The sequence below is a fragment of the Schistocerca americana genome, chromosome 2 (genome assembly GCF_021461395.2).
Source record: "Schistocerca americana isolate TAMUIC-IGC-003095 chromosome 2, iqSchAmer2.1, whole genome shotgun sequence".
NCBI lineage: Eukaryota > Metazoa > Arthropoda > Insecta > Orthoptera > Acrididae > Schistocerca > Schistocerca americana.
This window is the reverse complement of record NC_060120.1, coordinates 589,908,916-589,932,205: the sequence shown is the minus strand read 5'-3', so window position 1 is coordinate 589,932,205 and position 23,290 is coordinate 589,908,916. Positions and strand designations below refer to the sequence as shown.

General features: G+C 42.9%; 1 protein-coding gene across 1 annotated transcript in view; it reads left to right on the top strand.

Annotated features, from left to right (window-relative positions):
* LOC124595832 (brachyurin-like) overlaps positions 1–19,141 on the top strand; it is a 56,930-nt gene extending 37,789 nt beyond the window's left edge. Inside the window, exons 5-7 of the mRNA XM_047134729.1 lie at positions 3,101–3,199; positions 14,464–14,600; positions 18,882–19,141. Of these exons, the coding sequence (XP_046990685.1) occupies positions 3,101–3,199; positions 14,464–14,600; positions 18,882–19,052 (407 nt within the window). The 3' untranslated portion in view covers positions 19,053–19,141. The remainder of the gene's footprint in view (positions 1–3,100; positions 3,200–14,463; positions 14,601–18,881) is intronic.
* The last annotated feature ends 4,149 nt before the right edge of the window (positions 19,142–23,290 follow it).

Here is a 23,290-nt window from a genome sequence, read left to right as displayed (position 1 = left end):
ATCCAGAAGGGGAGCATCAAACGAAATGAATCATCACGGGTCGAGAGAGTGTGTGACGTTATTTCGGTGATTACAAAATAGTCATGTCTTCAAGAAACTTAGAAGTGCGAGGCTACGCAACAGTATGACGCTGCACCTACTTTGTCCTGGTTGCACACATTCATTCATTTGGGAAGCCGTTGTATCCCCCCGTGGGGTAAGCTGGCCCATAACTGATGTACACTATGTGATATAAAGTATCCGGACACCTGGCTGAAAATGACTTAAAAGTTCGTGGCGCCCTCCATCGGTAATGCTGGAATTCAGTATGGTGTTGGCCCACTCTTAGCCTTGATGACAGCTTCCATTCTCGTAGGCATACGTTCAGTCAGGTGCTGGAGGGTTTCTTGGGGAATGGCAGCCCATTCCTCACTGAGTGCTGCACTGACTAGAGGTATCGATGTCGGTCGGTATGGCATGGCAGGAAGTCGGCATTCCAAAACATCCCCAAGGGTCAGGATCCTGCGCAGGCCTGTCCATTAGAGGAAGGTTATTGTCGTGTAACCACTCTTCCACAGGCCGTGCACTATGAAGAGGTACTCGGTAGTGTTGAAAGATGCAATCGCCATCCCCGAATCGCTCTGCAACAGTGGGAAGCAAGAATGTGAAGGTGCTTAAAACATCAATGTAGGCCTGTGCTGTGATAGTGCCACGCAAAACAAGAAGGGGTGCAAGCCCCCTCCATGAAAAACACGACCACGTCATGACAAAACCGCTTCCAAATTTTACTATTGGCACTACACACGGTGGCAGATGACGTTCACCGGGCATTCGCCATACCCACACCCTGCCATAGGATCGCTACATTGTGTACCGTAGTTCGTCACTCGACACTATGTTTTTACCCCTTGTCAATCGTCCAATGTTTACGCTCCTTACACCAAGTGAGGCGTCGTTTGGCATTTACCGGCGTGATGTGTGGCTTATGAGCAGCCGCTGGACCATCAAATCCAAGTTTTCTCACTTCCTGCCTAACTGCCATAGTACTTGCAGTGGATCCTGATGTAGTTTGGAATTCCTGTGTGAAGTTCTGGATAGATGTCTGCCTATTACACGTTACTATCCTCTTCGCCCGCACGATCTTGTGCTGTACATGTGCCTTCACGTTTCCACTTCACTATCACATCGGAAACCTAGGGATGTTTAGGAGTGTGGAAATCTCCGGTACAGACGTATGACACAAGTGACACTCACATTCGAACTCCGTGAGTTCCGCGGAGCGTCCCATTCTGCTTTCTCACGATGTCTACTAACTACTGAGGTCGCTGATATGGAGTGCCTGGCAGTATGTGGCAGCACAATGCATCGGATACTTTTGATCACATAGTGTAACTCGTTCTTGATATCCACTGGGTCGGAGTGGACGTCCGAGATCGTCCCATACCTGTTCTATCGGGGGAATATCTGGGGATATTGGTGGTCGCGGGAGTACCTCAACATCACGGAGATAGATCATACAGATACGGGCTATGCATGAACGAGCATTGTCCTGTTGCAAGAAAGGGTATCACGATAAGGTCGCATGAGCGGTAACACATGTCCATGACGTACCGTTGTGCCGCCAGAGTTCCCTCGATCTCTACCATCTGTGTCCTGAATCATACGTGATTGCTCCCCGCATCATGACGCCAGAAATAAAACCACTGTGTTCCCCAGTATGTTGGAAGAATGGATCCCCTGCCCAGGTCAAAATCATACTCACCGGCAATGGTTGTCTTGGGTAGTGGATGACCACAATGCGACGCTGAACATAATGAGGCGTCATTCATCAGCAGTCCATGATACCCGGTCACGTCACCACTCAAAAACCGAGCCGTCTGTGTTGTGGTGTTAATGGCAGCCTACACATGGGACAAGAATTCCCTAGTGCGACTGCTGCCAGTCGCCGACCAATGGAGTGGGATGAGACTGAACGTTGCTGCGGGTCCATTGCTTGCTCTCTGATCGCAGTATATAACGAAAAGTATTCTGAAGTATAAAGTAATTACGGATAATATATTTTGTGCAGCTAATTTTTGTCTTAGAACAATTGTTGTAATTTATCGTGTAGTTTATCATTTCATTTGACACATATTTTACCTAAGCTAAATAGTTTTACATTGCATTTTACTGAAAAACTCTGTTTTTAGTGATAAAGCACATATTACCAACTGTCATCTTTGAAAACAAACTTAGATACTCGCTAGATACACCAAGCTTCAAATATTTGACCGCGCAGTAATTTCACAACCACACGTATTTACGCGTGTACCTGGCGTTAGAGTAACAGCCGAAAATCGATTTCACTACAATCTTGTGGAATATTGGACCAATGTCGTGAATTTCTCATTCATCATGTTCTGATAATTATTAACTACAGTTACAGAGAGCATAATGTATATTTCAGACGATTTTAACGGCTCGTTTTCAATATAATTGAACAGTACGATTAGTTTCGGCTTCCCTGCTGGAGCACTTCCCGCACGGCTATTTTTAGCATAATGTCTTGCTTATTGGAATTCTTTTCTATGCGCAGATTTCTGAATTATTTGACTGACCAAAGTCATTTATACAAAATTTCTCTAAACATGAAGCTACTTTTTAGAACAGAATATTCATGTTGATTTTTAGCAGTGAGATCGGTCATAAGGAATACCAAAACGAATGTCCGTTGGGGGCATCATTTGTCTTTGTTGATAATATTCTGTGATTCACTGACAATATCTGAGTAAATGCCTTGGTAAATTTTCGGCAAAAGCAGTTCTCTACAAACGGATAGGGACCGCACAGAGTGGATCGCACGTAACTGTCTCAATTTTACCTCCAAGTACACTTGGTTTCTCAGAAACCGTAGGTCGAGTGCTCATATTTTCGAAGTCATCTTAATTATCCCGATCAACTATGTTATAGAGACGTCCGTTCATTTACGTACTAAATGCGTCCATATGTATCTTGATTACTAGAATCGTAGTTCAGAGAGTATTTTTATTGCTTCTGTGACTTCATTCTTCGAGAGAGTCCTACGTCCTGATTGTTCCAGGGATATAACGAGAAATATAAAAATATGTTTCTATTTTTACAGATTACATCGGACTGGTGAACCTGCCATCTCGCTCACAGGCGGGCAACAGCTTCGAAGGCCAGACCGCTACGGTCAGCGGCTGGGGCCTCAATACCGACAGTAAGTACACGCGTTCTACGTAGGTGGTGACTACTTTTTATTGATTCCGTCTCATCCTGAAAGTTGGTGTAAGGGTATCGAATGTTGTTAGCGGTAATACGTTTGAAAATGTGAGTCTGCATTTATTGTATAGGTTGTCTCGTCATACAATACGTCAAATTTTGCACGATCTGAGTAAATTTAATGTAAACTGAGTAATCTTCTCAACGCAACACATTTCATGGAAGTATCTTCTGGATCACTAGAATCAGTGGCGTATGAGATATGAAACGCGCCGTCAGGTTTCCAGGAAAGCAATGTACTCATACTGCGGCAGAAATTAAAAGCAGATAACGCTAAGAGCTACCACATGTTCAACAAGGCATGGCAATTTCATAAGTTGCTGACTGGATGCATCCAGAGAAGAACAGAAAAGAATATCCGTCAGGTAGTGATAGTCACGAGCTATTCCAAATTTACATTTGAATATCTATCTTTAAAAAATCGTCATGTGTCAACTTGAATAAGATATTCAGAATTATGTAGATAACCAAATGTAATACAGGAGAGACGCTTAAGTATAATATCTATCGAAACCGAATAAAGCTAACTGAAGTTAAATAGTTTGTAAAAGAGTGCTACAGCTCATTAACATTGCAGCATAAATTTTTTGTGAATAAGGGAAAGACGAACCTAAATGCAAGTTCCAATTAAGAATATATAGGTGTCATTTATGAGGTTCGTGGATGACAGTCTTGTCCTACGAGATATTATACATACTGCGTTTGTGTCCTGTTCGAGCATAGCTCTGGAAGGCCTGCAATGCTTTATAAAGACTTAATACATATGAGTTAGTACAACGGGACAACTACCGTCTGAATATGAAGACACATGCTTAGCACTGGATCGTCTGCAAAAAGTTCGAACCAGATTTGCTACATGTGATTTATCATTTAGAAGAATTTGCTGTGGGGTAAGGCACCCCTAGGGCAGAGCCTTAGGTGGTTAACGGAAGGACATTAAAAAAACCCGAAAATGATCTATATTAGTATCTAGTCCATAGTTTTCGGGATTTCCGAATGGTGACACTTCCAGTGACAGTTGACTCCTAGAAGTAGAGGTGGCACTAGCCAAAATTGACATGTAATGCTTAATTTCGAAACGCTTCGAGAAAATTCCAGAAAATGTGACTTATTGTTGTTTTAATCTTCAGTGGCAACACTGGTCTCCCTCTACGATATTTATCCTCCACACTCCCCTTCTATACTAAACTGGTGATGCCTTGATGTCTCAGAAACTGTCCTCTCAACCGATCTCTTCTTTCGGTCAAGTTGTGTCAAAAATTTCTTGTTTCCCCAATTATATTCAGTACCTACTCATTAGTTGCGTTATTTACCCATCCAATATCCAATAATTTTCTGTAGCGCCACATTTCGAAAACTTCTATTCATTCTTTGTCTAAACTGCTTATCGTCCATGATTCACTTCCACACATGGCAACACTCAAGGCAAATACTTTCAGAAAAGGCTTCCTGATGTTTAAATCTACACTCGATGTTAATAAACTTCTCTTCTTCAGAAATCCTGTCCTTGGCATTTCCAGTGTATACTTTATATCCTCTCTACTTCTGCATTCCTCAGTTATTTTGCTTCCCAAATAGCAAAACTCACCTACTAGTCTAATTTCCTTAGGATCACGTGGTTTACTTCGACAACATTTCATTAACCTTGTTTTGCTTTTCTTGATGTTCATTTCATATTCTCCTTTCAAGACAATGTCCACTCCGTTCAACTGGTCAAGTAATTTGCTGTCTCTGATAGAATTACAATGTTGCTGGCAAACTTCAGGGTTTGTGTTTCATCTGCCTGGATATCAATTCCTACTCCAATTTTTTCTTTTATTTCCGTTACTGCTTTATCAGTATACAGACTGAATACCGTCGGGGGTAGGCTAAAAGACAATCTCACTTCCTCCTCAACCACTGCTAACCTTTCATGCCCCTCTACTCTTATTACTGCCTTCTGTTTTCTTTTTAAAATAGCCTTTCGCTCCCAGTGTTTTATCCCTGTTACCTTCAGAATTTCAAAGAGTATTCCAGTCAATGTCGTCAAAAGCTTTGTCTCAGTCTACAAATACTATAATCGTAGGTTTGTCTTTCCTTAATCTTTCTTGTACGTCATAGGGTCAGTATTGCCTCGCGTGTTCCCACATTCTCCGGGATCCAAACTGATCTTTCCAGAAGTCTGCTTCTACCAGTTTTTCCATTACTGTGTAAGGAATTTGTTAGTATTTTGCAGCCATGACATGAAACTGATAGGTCGGTTATTTTCACACCTGTTAGTAACTGCTTTCTCTCAAATTATTACATTCTTCTTGAAGTCTGAGGGTATTTCATCTGTCTCCTGCATCTTTAACACTAGATGGAAGAGTTTTTTAATGGATGACTGTCCCAAGGCTATCAGAAGTTCTGACGAAATATCGTCTACTCCCAGGGTCTTGTTTCGACTTAGGGCTTTCAGAGTTGTGTCAAGTTCTCGCAGTATCATATCTCCAATCTCAACTTCAACTACGTCCAATTCCATTTCTGTAACATTGCCTTCAAGTATATCTCCCTTGTACAGACCTTCTATGTACCCCACCAATCTTCCAGCTTTCCCTTTTATGCTTAGCACTGGTTTCCCATCTGAGCTCTTGATATTCGAACAGCTGCTTCTTTTTATCCGTAATGGCATCTTTAACTTTCCTGTAGCCGGTATCTATTATTCCCGTAATGAAATACGCTTCTAAATACTTACATTTGTCCTCTAGCCATTCCTGCTTAGCCATTTTGCACTTCCTGCCAATCTGATATGTTAGAATTTTGTATTCCCTTTCGCCTTCTGCATTTTCTGTATTTTTATATTTTCTTCTTCAGCGATTATATTCAATATCTCTTGTGTTATCCATGGATTTCACTAGGGCTTGTCTTTTTACGTATTTGATTCTCTGCTGCTATTTCATCTCTTAAAGTTACCCATTCGTCTTCTTCTGTATTCCTTTCCCCTGATCTAGTCATCCGTCGCCTAATACTCCCTCTGAAACTCTCAGCAACCTTTGGTTTTTTCAATTTATTCAAGTCCCATCTCCTTCATTTCCTACCTTTTTCCAGTACCTTCAGTTTTAATCTACAGTTCGTAGCCAATAAATTGTGGTCAGAATCTACATCTGCAACTGGAAAAGTTTTACAGATTAAAACCTGATTCCTAAATCTGTCTTGTCATTACATACTCAATCTGAAAACTTCCGGTGTCTCCAGGTCTCTTCAACGTAAATAATCTTCCTTTGTGATTCTTAAACCAAGTGTTAGCGACGATTAAATTATGGTCTGTACAAAACTTTACCAAACGGCTTCTTCTTTCATTCCTTTTCCCCAGTCCAGACCAAATTCGAGTACCCCATCACTATTAAATTTTCGTCTGAATAACTTATTTTATGTCGTCATACACTTCTTCAATTTCTCCATCTTCTGCTGAGCTAGTCGATATGGAAACAAGTTCTACAGTGGTGAGTGTGGGCTTCGTGTCTATCTTGGATACCCGCTGAGCGTTTCTAGGCCCTACAGTCTGGAGCCGCGAGATCGCTACGGTCGCAGGTTCGAATCCTGCCTCGGGCATGGATGTGTGTGATGTCTTTAGGTTAGTTAGGTTTAAGTAGTTCTAAGTTCTAAGGGACTGATGACCTCATAACTTAAGTCCCATAGCGCTCAGAGTCATTTGAACCATTGTATCTTGGATACAATAATGCGTCCACTATGCTGCTCATAGTAGTTTACCCGAATTCCTACTATCTTATTCACTGTGAAACCCACTCCTGCATTATCATTATTTCACTTTTTTATTTATAACCCCGTATTCAACGGACCAGAATTCTTGTGCCTCCTGTCACCGTACTTCACTTATTCCCGGTATATCTAACTTCAACCGATTCCTTTTTAAATTATCTAACGTACCTGCCGATTCAGCGCTCTGACATTCCTTGCTCTGATCCTTCCTTCTATTTCGATTCCTTATCTAACGTATTCAGAGTGAGAATAGGGACAAAACCTAGTTAAACGAGAAAAAAAGAATTCTATTAATGAATATTTGACTATAAAATAAGAATGAAAGTGCAAAACACACAACATGGAAACCTAACAAATATACAATCATAAATCCTACTATCTACCCTATCCAAGACTGGCACAACACCTAGCGGTCAAAACGCGTCCCTTGTTATGTTCGTTAAGAACACTGCAAAGGTTGATGCTGTAGCCCTTTTGTAAGCTCTAACCACCACCTAAGGTGGAGTAGACAACGAAAAACTAAGAGACGAATTAGTGGCACTGCAATTATGTGAATTTACTCTTCCCTATGTTACTTCGATTCGCAAATATCACCCAAGTGATCAGAAAAGTGTCAATCTTCCGCGTCGTAGAAGACTGGCGGCGCCGTGGAGATGCAGTGTGACGTCCAGAAAATAAATACGGCTAGACTATGGACGTATTACTGAGTCGGAAAACTCCTATGATTGAAGACACTCAGTTATCGCAGACATTTACGAGACTCTGCAGTCTGCTTGCCTACACTGGCCAGGAACACAAGTGTGTCTCTAGTGCACGAACGTAAATGAAAACTTCTCAATACGAACAGCGCCACAATAAAGTACCAAACTGTTAACACATTAAGAACATCTCCCTAAAATTTGGGGAAACAAGGTGGACAGATCACAAAACGTTACAACTCTAACCACATTCGTTTCATTGTCACTTAAAACGGAGGGCAGAACTGCTGGTAAATTTTCCGTCGCCCTCTGGCCCGAAGATAAAACACAGTCTAACAGAATGTGGCGTACAGTGATCTGTACACCATAAGCACCACACACTGGAGAGCCGTCGCGCTGGAGCAAGAAGCCAGGCGCGAGAGGACTGTGGCCTACGCGAAGACGAGCAAGGAGAAGCTCACCCCGTCTTCGTGGCTGAAACACCGCCGCGTAGTGCGCTTTACTAGATGCACCATGTTAGCTGTCACATCCAGTTACTCCCATCGCGGCATTGCTCTGTACCTCAACAGCGAGGCTATAGTGCGCAAGGGGACGGCGCAGTGAAATAACTGAGGATCACGACATGCCTCCTTCGCTGCTACATCTGCGCTTTCGTTCCCCGCAATATTCATGTGCCTTGGTACCAAGAAAAAAGACCTCCCTCCACAGCCATTGTACTTAATGGAGGTGTCTTGTATATTCTGTCCCACTTTCACTTCTGGGTGCAAGCATTATAGAGAACGACGGTCGCTCAGAGAAACTGAATAGACAAGGAATTTTGCACTTGAAGCAGCATCTTATCTGCTCCAGTGCCCGCAAGAACGTATGAAACTCCCCGTCGAAGGCAGTTAAGTCCCGAGGCTGCCGGACCTAGAGGACTCGATCTACAGGGCAACCAACGGTGTCCTGTTTCGACGAATCCGCAAGGACAGCTGTAGAGTTGTGTTGCCCAGTTGCAATCCCATAAAAAATGTGGTTAAAAACATATGCAGGAGTGCAAACAGTCCTGTACGGCACTAAATCTGATATTGTTCTGAGCCTCTGCAGTAAACGTGGTGGCAATCGGTTAAAATCCTGGATTTGTGGTTGTACATGCTCCATGCTTAGTGACTGCAGCGCAAGCCGCGCACGGATGCCAAATGGTCATTGCGCTCGTGGGCGGTTGGACAGAAGGTGTAATCAGTAACCAAAAGTCGCCAAAACATCACTACAATTGCAAATGCAATCATGTTCTGTATATCTGGTTCCAAACTTCCTGCACGTTTGACCCACATGTGCAGTTTGATTGTAATTGCATGTTAACCGATACATACCAGACCGACTATATTTATCAGCGTCGGTATTACGTCTTCCAAGTCTCCTCTGTATTATGTTTTTTTCGGTATCTTTAGCATATTGCCTACTCAGTTGCTGTAAGATATTAAGTGCCTTTTGTTACTTACTATCTGCTGACAGTATGTCAATAATGAAGCCTATCTCCTTCACTCCCTCCCGCCACACTCTCTCTCTCTCTCTCTCTCTCTCTCTCTCTCTCTCTCTCTCCCCCTCTCTCTCTTGGTGTGTGTGTGTGTGTGTGTGTGTGTGTGTGTGTGTGTGTGTGTGTGTTTCTGTCTATAGTGTTACGTGTTCACCGTTTTTGTATTTTCTTGTTTCTTTTGTCTGCTGACTTTGCATCGTACCGATTCTCCTGTGCAGTTCATTTTATCACGTTCAGTTCTTCTGTGTACTCACGTTTGTTCATAGATGTACTGTTCAGTCTGTGTAAGTTATGTAGTGATTGGATTGGTCTTGAAGGCTTGCTCTGGTGCTTATAGATATCATATAAATTTCGACCTCAGCCTTATTGTTACTCTTGTGTATGGAGAGGTTTAAGACATTAAGCTTTTCATTTGTTTGCGTTTCAATGGTGATTCGTATTTGTGGTTGAATAGTGTTTGTCATTCTATAGTTCTTTCCTACGAGAGTGTGATTCATCTATTAGGCAAATTATATCAGATATATACGCTCAACCTGTAAAATTAAATTCTTTTACCCATAGTCAACACTATTCACTCTACTAGCTCTCCATAAGTCTCTCAAATCCACCTCTCTCTCTCTCTCTCTCACGGTATGTAAACACATGTACATATTTGTGATATTTCCAAATTTACTATAAAACTAAAATCTTTAGGCATACGGTAAAAGAACAACTCCTAAAGTCTCAGCTCTGTGATATACATACATCAAAAAAGGTTTTGCACCACCTCGGTTCCGAGAGTTCCGGAACATGTACAGAAAATTGGAACAGAGCTCAACATAAAGAACATTTCCGCCATTGTTATTGCTCATGAAAAGCACACACTGCACGTTGTACCACCATGCAGCGCGACTTCCAGATGTGGTGGCCCAGATTCCTGCACACACCAGTACCTACAATACCCAGTAGCACGACCACTTGCATTATGCGCGCCAGTATTCGTTATGGCATATTATCGACAAGTTCCTCAAGGCACTGTTGGTCCAGATTGTCCCACTCCTCAACGGCGATTCGGCGTAGATCCCTTAGAACGGTTGGTGGATCACGTCGTCCATAAACAGCCATTTTTAATCTATACCTGGCACGTTCGATAGGTTTCAGATCTGGAGAACATGCTGGCCACTCTACTCGAGCGATGTCGTTATCGCGACGGAAGTTATTCACAAGATGTGCATGATACGGGCGCCAATTGTCGTCCATGAAGACGAATGCCTTGCCAGTATGCTGCCGATGTGGTTGCACTATCTGAGGATGGCGTTCACGTAACGTACAAACCGTTACGGCACCTTCCATGACCACCAGCGGCGTACGTCGACCCCACATAATGCCACCCCAAAACAGCAGCGAAATTCCACCTTGCTGCACTCGCTAGACAGTGTGTCTAAGGCATTCAGCCTGACCGCGTTGTCTCCAAACGCGTCTCCGTCGATTGTCTGGCTGAAGGCATTTGCGACAGTCATCGATGAAGAGAACGTGATGCTTATCCTGAGCGATCCATTCGGCATGTTGCTGAGCCCATCTGTACCGCGCTGTATGGTGTCGTGGTTACAAAGATGGACCTCACCATGGACGTCGGGAGTGAAGGTGTGCATCATGCAGCCTATTGCGCAAAGTTTGACTCTAACATCACGTCCTGTGGCTGCACAAAAAGCATTATTCAACTTGGTGGCGTTGCTGTCAGGGTTTCTCCGAGCCATAATCCGTAGGTAGCGGTCATCCACTGCAGTAGTAGCTCTTGGGCGACCTGAGCGAGGCATGTCATCAACAGTTCCTGTCTCTCTGTATCTCCTCCATGTCCGAACAACATCGCTTTGGTTCACTCCGAGACACCTGGACACTTCCCTTGTTGAGACCCCCTCCTGTCACAAAGCAACTATGCGGACGCGATCGAATCACGCACGGTATTGACCGTCTAGGCGTGGTTGAACTACAGACAACACGAGCCGTGTACCTCCTTCCTGGTGGAATGACTGGAACTTATCGGCTGTCGATCCTCCTCCGTCTAATAGGTGCTGCTGATGCATGGTTGTTTACATCTTTGGGCGGGTTTAGAGACGTCTCTGAACAGTTAAAGGGACTGTCTGTGATACAATATCCACAGTTAACGTCTGTCTTCAGGAGTTCTAGGAACCGGGGTGATGCAAAACTTATTTTGATGTGTGCATGTCTCAACTCTGTGCTGTATGTAAACTAATGAAAAACGATTGACACTTAACAATCGTTCCTTTTACAAATCCAAATACATTTGTACCAGAAGTTCAAATAATCCATCTGAGAGATTAATATGAAACAACAGTTTTTCAGAAAGAAAATCAACAATTATCCACTGACGATAGCACAAAAGTGCTGAAACATTTTTGGGTAAAAAAACTATAAAGCAGTGTCTTGAATAACGCGGAATTCGTCTCCAGTTTTTCTTCCAGCACCCAAATAAGAACTGCAATATCCACAAGATCACTACATAGCCAATGTCTTTCAGTTTTCTTAATTCTTCACCGCCAGATTCCCATCGCCCTCTTGAAGTTTTGGCTTTACGGAGGATTTTTGCTATCTGCTTCAGCACTTCTTCGTTTTCTGAGACCTTATCTCTCGTTTTGTCAATTTCCAATGTTTTACAAGCTACTTTCATTCGGCAGACTGCTTTTCACAGTCTTCAGTCCACCTAGCATGTTTACATCTTCTTTGTAACGCTGTTACTTCCTTTTCTGTAGGTAGGAATTTTTTCAGGTATCAAGCTAGATCCCTGTTTTCCTTTGCTGTAGCAGCTTTTGAAAATTAGCTATGCTGAGGTTTTCAGCGTCGTTTCTAATAACTTTATTCTCAGGCAGTGTTTTCTTATTTAATGATAGAAGTCTATCCTTACACGGGTCAGGAAGTGATAAATTGGGAATTTGTGGTAAGTTCCTTTGGGACCAAACTGCTAAGGTCATCGGTCCCTAGGCATACACACTACTTAATCTAACTTCGAGTAACTCACGCTAAGGACAACACACACACTCATGCCCGAGGGAGAACTCGAACCTCCAATGGGAGGAGGCGCGCAAACACTGGCAAGGATCCCTAGACCACCCGGCTATACCGCGCAGCAGAAAGTGATAGGTTAAAAGTGCCACATTTTCTCACTTCTACAGTTCCTATTTCCCTAACATCGCATTTAGATATTGCAACGTATTCCAGTTGAAATTCACCAAAATATTTTTGTGGAGAGCGCCAAATTTTCTTTTTCGTGGGATGTCTTTTGAAAACAGTAGACACAAGTATAAGACCAAACGCGTGTCAACCGTCAGTAAGTTTTCTGACATTTAAATTTGTTGTCCTCAAGAACATCGCCCTTGTATAGACCCTCTATATACTCCTTCCACCTTTCTGCTTTCTCTTCTTTGCTTAGAACTGAGTCTGCACATGAGCTCTTCATATTCATGCAAGTGGTTCTCTATTCTCCAAAGTTCTCTTTAATTTTCCTGTAGCGAGTATCTATCTTACCCCTAGTGATATGCGCCTGTACATCCTTAAATTTGTCCTCTAGCCATCCCTGCTTAGCCATTTTGCACTTCCTGTCGATCTCATTTTTGAGACGTTTGTATTACTTTTTGCCTGCTTCATTTACTGCATTTTTATATTTTCTCCTTTCATCAGTTAAATTCAATATCTTATCTGTTAGCCAGTGATTTCCATTAGCCCTCGTCTTTTTACCAACTTGGTTCTCTGCTAACTTCACTATTTCATGTCTCAAAGCTACCCATTCTTTTTCTGCTGTATTTCTAGCCCCCATTCCTGTCAATCGTTCCCTTATGCTCTCCCTGAAGCTCTCTGCAACCTCTGCCCCTGGAAATGTCTTACAATTTAAATCTGGTTCCTGAATCTCTGTCTTACCATTTTATAATCCGAGACCTTCCAGTATCTGCAGGCTTCTTCCATTTACACAACCTTTTATGATTCTTGAACCAAGTGTCAGCTATGATTAAGTTATGCTCTGTGCAATATTCTACCAGGCAGCTTTCTCTTTCATTCCTTAATCCTATTCCATATTCACCTACTACGTTTCCTTCTCTTCCTTTTCCTACTATCTAGTTCCAGTCTCCCATGACTATTAAATTTTCGTCTCCCTTCACTATCTGAATAAATTCATTTATTTCATCATACATTTCATCAATCTCTTCGTCATTTGCGGAACTAGTTGGCGTATAAACTTGTACTACTGTGGTAGGCGTGAGCTTCAAATCAATCTTGGCCATAATAATGCGTTCACTGTGCTGTTTGTAGTAGCTTACCCGCGTTCCTATTTTCCTATTCATTATTAAACCTACTCCTGCATTACCCCTATTTGATTTTCTGTTTATAACTCTGTATTCGCCTGACCGGAAGTCTTGTTCCTCCTGCCACCGAACCTCACTAATTTCCACTGTATCTAACTTTAACCTATCCATTTCCCTTTTTTAATTTTCTAACCTACCTGCCCGATTAAGGGATCTGACATTCCACGCTCCGATCCGTAGAAGGCCAGTTTTCTTTCTCCTGATAACAACGTCCTCCCGAGTAGTCCCCGCCCGGAGATTCGAATATGGGACTATTTTAACTCTGGAATATTTTACCCAAGAGGACGCCATCATCATTGAACCACACAGTAAAGCTGCATGCCTTCGGGAAAAATTACAGCTGTAGTTTCCCCTTGCTTTCAGCCGTTCGCAGTACCAGCACAACAAGGCCGTTTTGGTTAGTGTTAAAAGGCCAGATGAGTCAATCATCCAGACTTGCTTCTGCTACTACTGAAAAGATTGGTGCCCCTCTTCAGAAACCACACGTTTGCATGGCCTCTCAACAAATACCCTTCCGTTGTGGTTGCACCTACGGTACAGCTATCTGTATCACTGAGGCACGCAAGCCACCCTGCCCACGGGAAGGTCAATGGGACATGGTTTCTTTCATATAGTTCAATAACTGTCACCCTGTACATGCCTCAATAAAAGCACATACTATGTGGCACTTGTTACCCTAATAAAAGTTTACAACGAAGAGAGAAGAGAAACATGTAATACAAAATACACAGAATATGTTTAATGTTCGGCCTACTAGTTGCATTACATTATCTGTGTAATTCCGTAACGTATCATGATAAAGAACATTCTTGGAAACTGAACATCAGCACATCTAGTGAAGCTGTCACTCATGGAAGCATTGAGGGGTACACGAGGCCGTGTTGTTTGTTTCCAGACGGTGTCATCCCAGACACGCTGCAGTACACGACACTGAACGTCATGTCCAACACGCAATGCAGCCAATACTTCGGCGGTCCCATCTACGACTTCACACTCTGCGCCATCGGATCCAGCGGACAGAGCACCTGCGGCGTAAGTACCTACCGTCATTTTCACTGTAACAGATATTGATTCCACACGGTAACTGAAGTGACGGAGTAGTCTGACCACCAAGAGTACCATGTCCAGTCGGGACAGTGCGTGGATTCTGGGACAGAAATCAAAAGAACTAGTGAACACTTAACTTTGGAACAAAGTGTCCTCGTTGAAATCCATATAAAAGTCTTTAGCAAAGCAGGGACAAGTTATCACGATAATAGTTCACTACATAGAAACATACGTACTGAAAGTCTTGGTGCCAGTTTGATGCACTACTTTCGTAGAGAAAGTTACGACTGCACTATATCTATCCTCCACTGCTGCTAACCCGAGCTATTCGACAACTGCGTGACAACTATGCCAGAACTGGACTACAACCCAGCAGGAACTGGCTAGAGCTACGGTCGGGCAGTCTCTTACTAAGGCCTAAGCTCAGGGTGCGTGGCACTCGTGCGTCCGGTGGCTGGGAGGCGAAGGTTGCGTCGCTGTCGCTGCCAGGAACCTCGATGCCTCTCTTTGTGAGGGCACATGCTTCAATGGCGAAATTTTTATTGTTGGTAGAACTCAGCACCGTTTTGAACTTTGTTCGTAGTCTTCTATCCATCGAATTATCCTTGGAGATTATGCTATATAGGTGCGGGAAACGGTCCACAAACTGTAGCTGATGATGTCCTAGTCTCACAATCGCGTGATGCTCGTCTACATTGAATGCTGTCGCCTCTGCCTTGATCTCGCTGATATGAGGGTATTCTAGGAGCTGATTTCCACACGTTGAATCTGTTCTGAACTACTTCTTCTGATTTCCTCAGATCATGATATCATCTACAAACCCAGTTGCATTAATTTCAATAAAACTTTTCTGGTTGTTCATTATTCCATCGCCCATAAAAGTGATGAACAGTAGTAGAGACAGTGCACTGCGTATCTGTACTATACTCATGGTCTGAAATCATGAAGATCGTTCCTCTCCACCGAATGATTCACAATACCGAATTACTAACGATCCTCGGAATACTTCACAACATTCATCGTTCATGAAAAGCTGATGCTGCGCCCTCGGAGTCCAAAGATATTAACAACATTTCCGAATCTGATACACTTTTGTTCGCACGATGCGGAGCTAATATTATTCACGGTAGGAGTTTGCCCTGCCTTATGGGCTACACTGTGTGTGAAGCTAAACGTACTGCAGATCTTCCATAAAAATAAGCTCATCTAAGGGTTAACGATAGGGAAGGTTGTATTTCTTTGATGAGGATGCGTACTGTTAGCTGTGGTACAGAAAGAGAAATGTATCAATTTCAGGTATTGGACTTCGGTACGGAAACAACTAAGGAAAAAGGCGTAAGTGTAAATGCCAAATTTCATTTTACCAATTATAGTCTGCTGACGATGATAACAATTTGGGGTCTCCCAGATTCTGTGCTGGCATCACTTTGTTGCACAAAGAAGCGAGTATTCTTACATATCCTCTTCACTGGTAATCTGTACCATCATCACAGTCAGAACCTGTAGAGGATATTTACAGACTGCCATAACACTTCACAGTAAGGAATGAGTATCTAGCTCAAGCAAAGGCTTTCAGGTACATGGAGACTAACGATTGTCAGTGTGAACGCGGTTTGATATGACAGCGGTGCGAAAAGGGAAATGAGATATTTGCTTGGGCAACCTTGACTCGGCACAGTTCCACATCATCAGATGACAGTTATCCGGACACCCCTCCGTAATGCGGGACTGACTGCTGGATGTCAGGTGGATGCGAGTGTATAAAAGGAGGTGGAGAGTATCGTGTTGCCAGCAGGGAAACAATGACAGACGAATGGGTTAGTCAGAATACCTCTGACGCATCGAGCACGGAATAGTCATTGGATGTTGCCTGAGAAGATCCATTGGAGATACTGAACGCTTCTCCAGTTGCCCAAGTCGAGTGTCGTTGACGTCATTGTAAAGTGGAAGCGTGACAGTAGAGCCACAACTGAACCAAACCAGGTAGATCTACTGAACTGACGGACAGGAACGGTCGAGCATTGCGGAGGATGTAAAAAATCGCATCAACTCAGAGCACACAATTATGGAGCAGCTCCTCAGAAGCGACAAAATTTCTGTAGTTATTGCTAACCAACGCTTGTGGAGGTGCAAACAGCGATGCCACTGGGCAGTGTACGAGTGGAAACGAGTGCTTGAATCACTTTGTACCCTGGAGCAAACAGATGAAAGAGGATTTTAGTTTGAGAAATGCGTGGAGAATGTTACCTGTCTGCGCCGACAGTGGAGTGCGGAGAAAGTGGCGTTATGGTATTGGAGTCTTGTTAGGGTGTGATGCCCGTATTGTGCTTAAGTAAACACTAGATGGGAAGGATATGAACATAGGCTGACAAGAAAAAAATCGCAACACCAACAAATAATGTAGTGTACTGAAATTTTTCTAGTACACTTGTCTAGGTAGTATATGTAAGAGATTAATACTGCAAGATTGCAGGTTAATGTAAGCACAAGATAAGCCATTGTAAATGTGAAATTCTGGAGCATTAATAACCGGTCTAACTGCCACAATGTTGAATGCAAGCATGGAAACGTGCATGCATTGTGTTGTACTGGTGCTGCACGTCAGATTGTGGGATGGAGTTCCATGCCTGCTGCACTTGTTCGTCCAATACCAGGATGTTAGTGCTGTTAGTAGATGTCGCTGGAGTTGTCGTCTGATGATGTTCCACTATTGCACTATTGGAAACAGATCTATTGATCGAGTAGACCAAGGTAGCATGTCGACACTCTGCAGAGCGTGTTCAGTTTCAACGGCGGAATGTGCGTGAGGGTCATCTTGTCGGGAAACACCCTCTGGAACGCTGTTCTTGAATGACAGCACAACAGGCCAAATCACCAAACTAATTTACAAATTTGCAGTCAGGGAGCTTGGGATAACGACTGTCATACGAAATCGTACCCCAGACCATAACTCCAAGTGTAGTTCCAGTGTATCTAGCACACAGACAGGTTGGTTGCAGGCACTTAACACGCCGCCTCCTATCCAACACAGGACCATCACTGGCACCAAGGCAGAACTGGCTTTCACCAGAAAACACAACATACCTCAGTCTGCCCTCCAATGAGCTCTCGCTTGATACCAATGAAGTTGCAAATGGCAGCGGTTTGTGGTCAGTGGAACGCACGCAACAAGGCGTCTGGCTCGGGGCTGTTCTTGAAGTAATTAATGTGTCACTGTGGTGCCAACTGCTGCTCAGTTTGCTGCAGTAGGTGCAGTACTATGGGCCAGAGCCATACGCCGAAGACGATGGTCTTCCTTCCCGGTAGTGCCACGTGGCCGTCCCAAGTCCGGTCTTCTCGCGACTGTACATTCTCGTGATCACCGCTGACAGGAATCATGCACATTGGCTACATTCTTACTAAGTCTTTCTACAGTATCGCAGAAGCAACATTCAGCTTATCGCAGCCCTATTATACGACCCTGTTCAATATGGCGTCTTTATCGCTTTAAAGGCATCCCTGACTGCAATCAACTCACATTCAATCTGAAAGGTAACTAAGTCTCACAACCTTTACAGCGTGTAATTAAAGCAAACCTGAATTGCATGCTCACAGTGACGCTAGTAGCGGCGCTCTTATGCGAATAGATCGAAATTTGAATAGACATCGTTATTCAGATGTAGAAACACGACTACCAGTTTTCGTGTATGTCGCACGACACCTTCGTGTTGCAGTAGTTTTTCGTCAGTGTATTTTATAGCATCGTGTACTTCATAGTGTAGAAGAACAGTTAGCAGACGATGCATGTCTCAGCACGATGATGCACCTTATAATAAAGGTGCTGCAGTGAGGCAATAGATTGTGGACAATAACATTCCTTAATTGGATTAGCCTGCACAGAGATCCGATCTGAACACAATGGAACACTTTTTGGTCGACTTCCATTACTTCAAACTGCAGCGTCCTACAGCACAATCTCCTCTAGTTTCGGGGAACCATTCCTCCACAAACGTTCAGACACCTGACTGAAAGTGTCCCAGCACAGTTTCAAGCCAACGTAAAGGCGCATGGCAGACACGCACGGGTACTTTTGAGCAGATAGCGAATATCCGCCACAATGGCAGTTGCATTCGAGGAAAAGGATTTCAAGAACTTATGGAGTTACTATTTTAGAATGTATGTGTTTACCTTCAGCGCTACATCTTGAGTGAGTGACACTTTACTATGTTGGGGAATACCTGATTGGGGCTCCCACCAGCCAGAGATTATATTGTGGTCACGTTTCAGGGCGACAGCGGCGGCGCGCTGGTGGTCGGCTCACAGGGAAGCTACACGCAGATCGGGATCGTCAGCTGGGGTTCGGGCAATGGCTGTGCGAGCGGAGACCCGGCCGGCTTCACCAGGGTCACCTACTTCCTCGACTGGATCTCAAGTACCGCCGGCATCACCATTCCGTAAAGGCAGCACGTTCATCACAAGCTATTTCCAAATTCCTCGACAGAGGAAACTGTGAACAATACAGAGCCTCAAATAAATAATTCAGTATATGAAGTGTCTTATTTATTAATTTCTTGATCCTTAATTAACGAGAGTGTGAATGCATCAATTACACACACAGTTCATCTGTAAACTTCTTTATGAGTTCTATTATTTCAGTTCCATGTACGAAACATATAGATAACGGCACTTAATAAGGCAGCCATGTTGATTTGAAGCCGCAAATTATGCCAAAAAAAAGTTCTTACGCTATTCGTCATTACCAATCACACACAGCTAATCTTGGAGGCAGCCAGAAGCAACTCGATTGTAATACTTGCCTGGTGGTTTCGTAAATGATGTACGTACTGTGTAACTGTTTTGTTTATTGCTGTTCTATGAGAGCATTTCGAAAAGTAAAGATACAATGGCTCGCAGTCCATAAATAGAAAATTTATTCAGAAAACGTCAGTTACATGTTATTAACTGGATTATTTGTTATTTTTCGACATAATCACCCCCGTTATCCAAACATTTGTTAAGTCGGTGCACAAGCTTTTGTATCCCACAGTCATAGAAGGTTGTCGCCTGTTGTCGGAACCACATTTCAACTTCACCTTTGATCTCATCATCGTCGTGGAATGATTTTCCACCAGGATGTGACTTCAGGTAACAGAAGACATGGAAGTCGGTGGGCGCAAGGTTCGGGCTGTATGGCGGATGGTCCAATACGTCCCATTTGAATTGTTTGAGTAGTGCTTTGGTTACGAGCGCTGTGTGAGGCCGAGCGTTATCATGAAGCAAGCGCACTGCACTTGTCAGCATTTCCCTGCATTTGTTTTGAATTGCCCTTCGAAGACGTTTCAAAGTCTGGCAATATGCAGCGGCATTAATTGTCGTTCCAGGAGGCATAATTTCCAGCAGAAGAGTGCCTTGTCTGTCCCAAAAAACAGAAGCCATGACTTTCTTCGCTGAAATCGACGTTTCGCATTTCTTGGCTTTTGGTGAATTCGAAGGGCGCCTTTGCATTGATTGTTGCTTGGCTTAAGGTGTGTGGTGATAAACCCACGCCTCATCACCTGTCACAATGTGATCAAGGAACTCGTCACCTGCTTCAGCATAGCGTGTGAGGAAGTCGAGTGCAAAGCCCATCCTTTTCTTTTGTGTTCTTCCGTTAAAAGTTTGGAACCCAGCGGGCACACAATTTCCTGTACTCTAACTTGACAGTCACAACGTCATAAAGAGTTGTCATTGACACATCTGGTATGATCTGATGCAATTCTTTCGATGTCAGACGTCTATTCGCACGAATTTATTCCTCCATTCTCCGAAGAAGGTTATCAGATATCACAGATGGCCAACCTGTTCTTTGTTCGTCATGAACATCGGTCCTACCTTCAGAGAAATGTCGACACCATTTCGTTACATTTTGTCGATTCATAATGTTCCCATAAACAGAAACAATTTCTTTGTGAATATCCGCTGGTCGCTGACCTTTTGCATGGAGAAAACGTATGACAGTGCGCACTTCGCATTTGGCGGGATTCTGAATCGGCGCAGCCATTTTAAACACCACCTACTCCAACCAGAAGCAACGTTCAACTGCCAAACGACCGCGAGAAGAAAGCTAACGGTTCAAGGTTAACACCAGTGTTGCCAACTTGCTCCCCAAAACTCTTCTGTTCTTCTGGCATACGGTGTATCTTTACTTTCCGAAATACCCTCGTATATGTAAACTGTCTGCCTCTTCTTCAACTTTCGTGCCTGTCATTGTTTTAAGTTCGACCTTAACAATGTTTATGTAAACGCTTTTTGATAAAAAAGAGTCGTCAAATCCATCTGAAAATGTATAACTGTATTACAAATAACTTTTACCAAAATTCAATATCAAACTTAAGTCTGTGTGCTAAATAAGCTATCCTATGAAGTTCTATACAGTGCAGTGTAGAGTGCTTCAGTGTGTGACGTCACAGTGCTTGTCTTAGAGTCAACACACGAAACAAACAGAATAAATATTCTATGTAAAATTAAAAAATCAAAATTTGAAAGCATATATATCCAAAATGCTTTTATTAAAATACCCTGCGTTTTTACGTAAGCATACTGGTTAAATAAACAGTCGGAAACAGTGGGCTTAGGGATGTTTAGGAGTGTGGAAATCTCGCCTACAGCCCTATGACACAAGTGACATACAGTCACCTGACCACGTTCGAAGTTCCTGAGTTCCGCGCTGCGCCCCATTCTGCTCTCTCACGATGTCTAATGACTACTGAAGTCGCTGATGTGGAGTACCTGGCAGTAGGTGGCAGCACAATGCACCTAATATGAAAAACGTATGTTTCTGGGGGTGTCCGGATACTTTTGATCACCTAGTGTATGTGTAACTAGAAACGTGCGTTCTTGTAAACGTCTTACCGTTTTTTATCACGTGACTCGACATTAGCTGACAAAAGTGAAGTGAATAGTGAACTATTTCATATTATAAGCATATGAAATACTATTCAGCGCTTCTGCAGACTTCATTGATTACGATATTTAAAATGAACACCAGTCACGATTCTTATGAGTGTTTATGAGTATAAATTAAAAAGGTTGCAGAAAAGTAAAGAAACGCAGTAATAAAATGAACTGAGAATATTAGTTCGCAGAATGTTTGCACGCTCGACGCACATCTCCCTACCACGTTTCAGGCAAATTGGCTGACCACATTTACTGCACTTACGCCACTGCTTATACGCCCTTTTCCATCTTTCTGACGCAGGACACTTCATACACGTCTTGCTCTTTTCCATTCCGTCAGTTGGTGTACCTCTAACATGTCGTCATCAAATAATTCTCCTGTATTCAAGATTTGGTAGGCGCCTGCACCCAAATTCGATTTTTGCTTTTAGTCCAAGTATTCCTCCTTTAAAAATGTTGTCTTGAGGCGTTGTTGTTGCTCTAATGGACTTTTAACGTACCCACTTGAGATTGTCTTTGTGATGAAAGACTGTGTTTGCTGTGAATAATTTCTGTGGTACAGGGCACAAGTGGCTCTGCTTCCAGTGGAGCATTTTCTTCACTAGTATCACACTGTTTCATGGTGACCACCAACAATCACAAAATGAAATCGGCATCAGCTCTTAGAAAATCGCTCCATGATATAGCTAAAAATTAATGAATTCTCACATAAAATAAAAAGCTGTGACACAAAAATTCTGAAAAATCAATTGAAATGAAAGTAAGCATTAATTAGAAACATGTGGACTATCACACTTATCTAATTATTACAAGTGATGCGAAACGTGCGGTCAGACAGGCAACCTATTCCGCACTCAGTTCTAAGTAATATACTTTATCGTTACACTGACAGACTTAAGCTGATTGCTGAATGTTGCTTTACACGCAGCATGCATTAAAGCTAAGACACTGAAATATTGTATAATGCTATAAATGTGATTGCAGGAATGGTTTCAAAACCCCTAGTAGATTCTACACTGACGCTGAGTTAGCTCCTCTTCTCACGATAACCTATCGCAGATCTCTCAAACAAAAAAGCTCGCCAAGTAGTACGAATAATGCACATGTGATTCCCGTTTACAAGATGGGTAGTAGAAGTGATCCAGTAAATTATCACCCAGTGTCCTTCACATTCGTATGTTGTAGAATCTTAGAATATGTTCTGAGCTCAAAAATAATGAGGTATCTTGAACAGAATGACCTCCTCCATGCCAACGGGCAACGTGGATTCCGACAACATCGATCATGTGAAATCCAAACCTTTTCTCACTTCACACAATGAAAACTTTGGATCAGGCAGTCCGGTAAATGCAGTATTACTTGATTTCCGAAAACAAGTTGACTCAGTAGCACATTTATGTTTGTTGTCAAAGGTACGATCATACGGTGGTTCAAGCGAAATTTGTGGCTGACATGAAGATTTTTTGGTAGGGATGACGCAGGAGATTACCTTCAGTCGAGAGTCATCATCAGATGCAGAAGTAACTTCGTGTGGCTCGGCGAAGTGTGTTGGGGTCCTTGATGTTCATGTTGTATAATAATGACCTTGCGGACAATATTAATGGTAACGTCAGAATTTTTGCAGATGATGCAGCTATCTTTAATGAAGTACTATACCACAGAGTCTGCATAGATATTCAATCGCATATTCATAAGATTTAAAAGTTGTGCAAAGATTGGCAACTTGCTGTGACGTTCTGAAATGAGTAGCTGCAGACTTC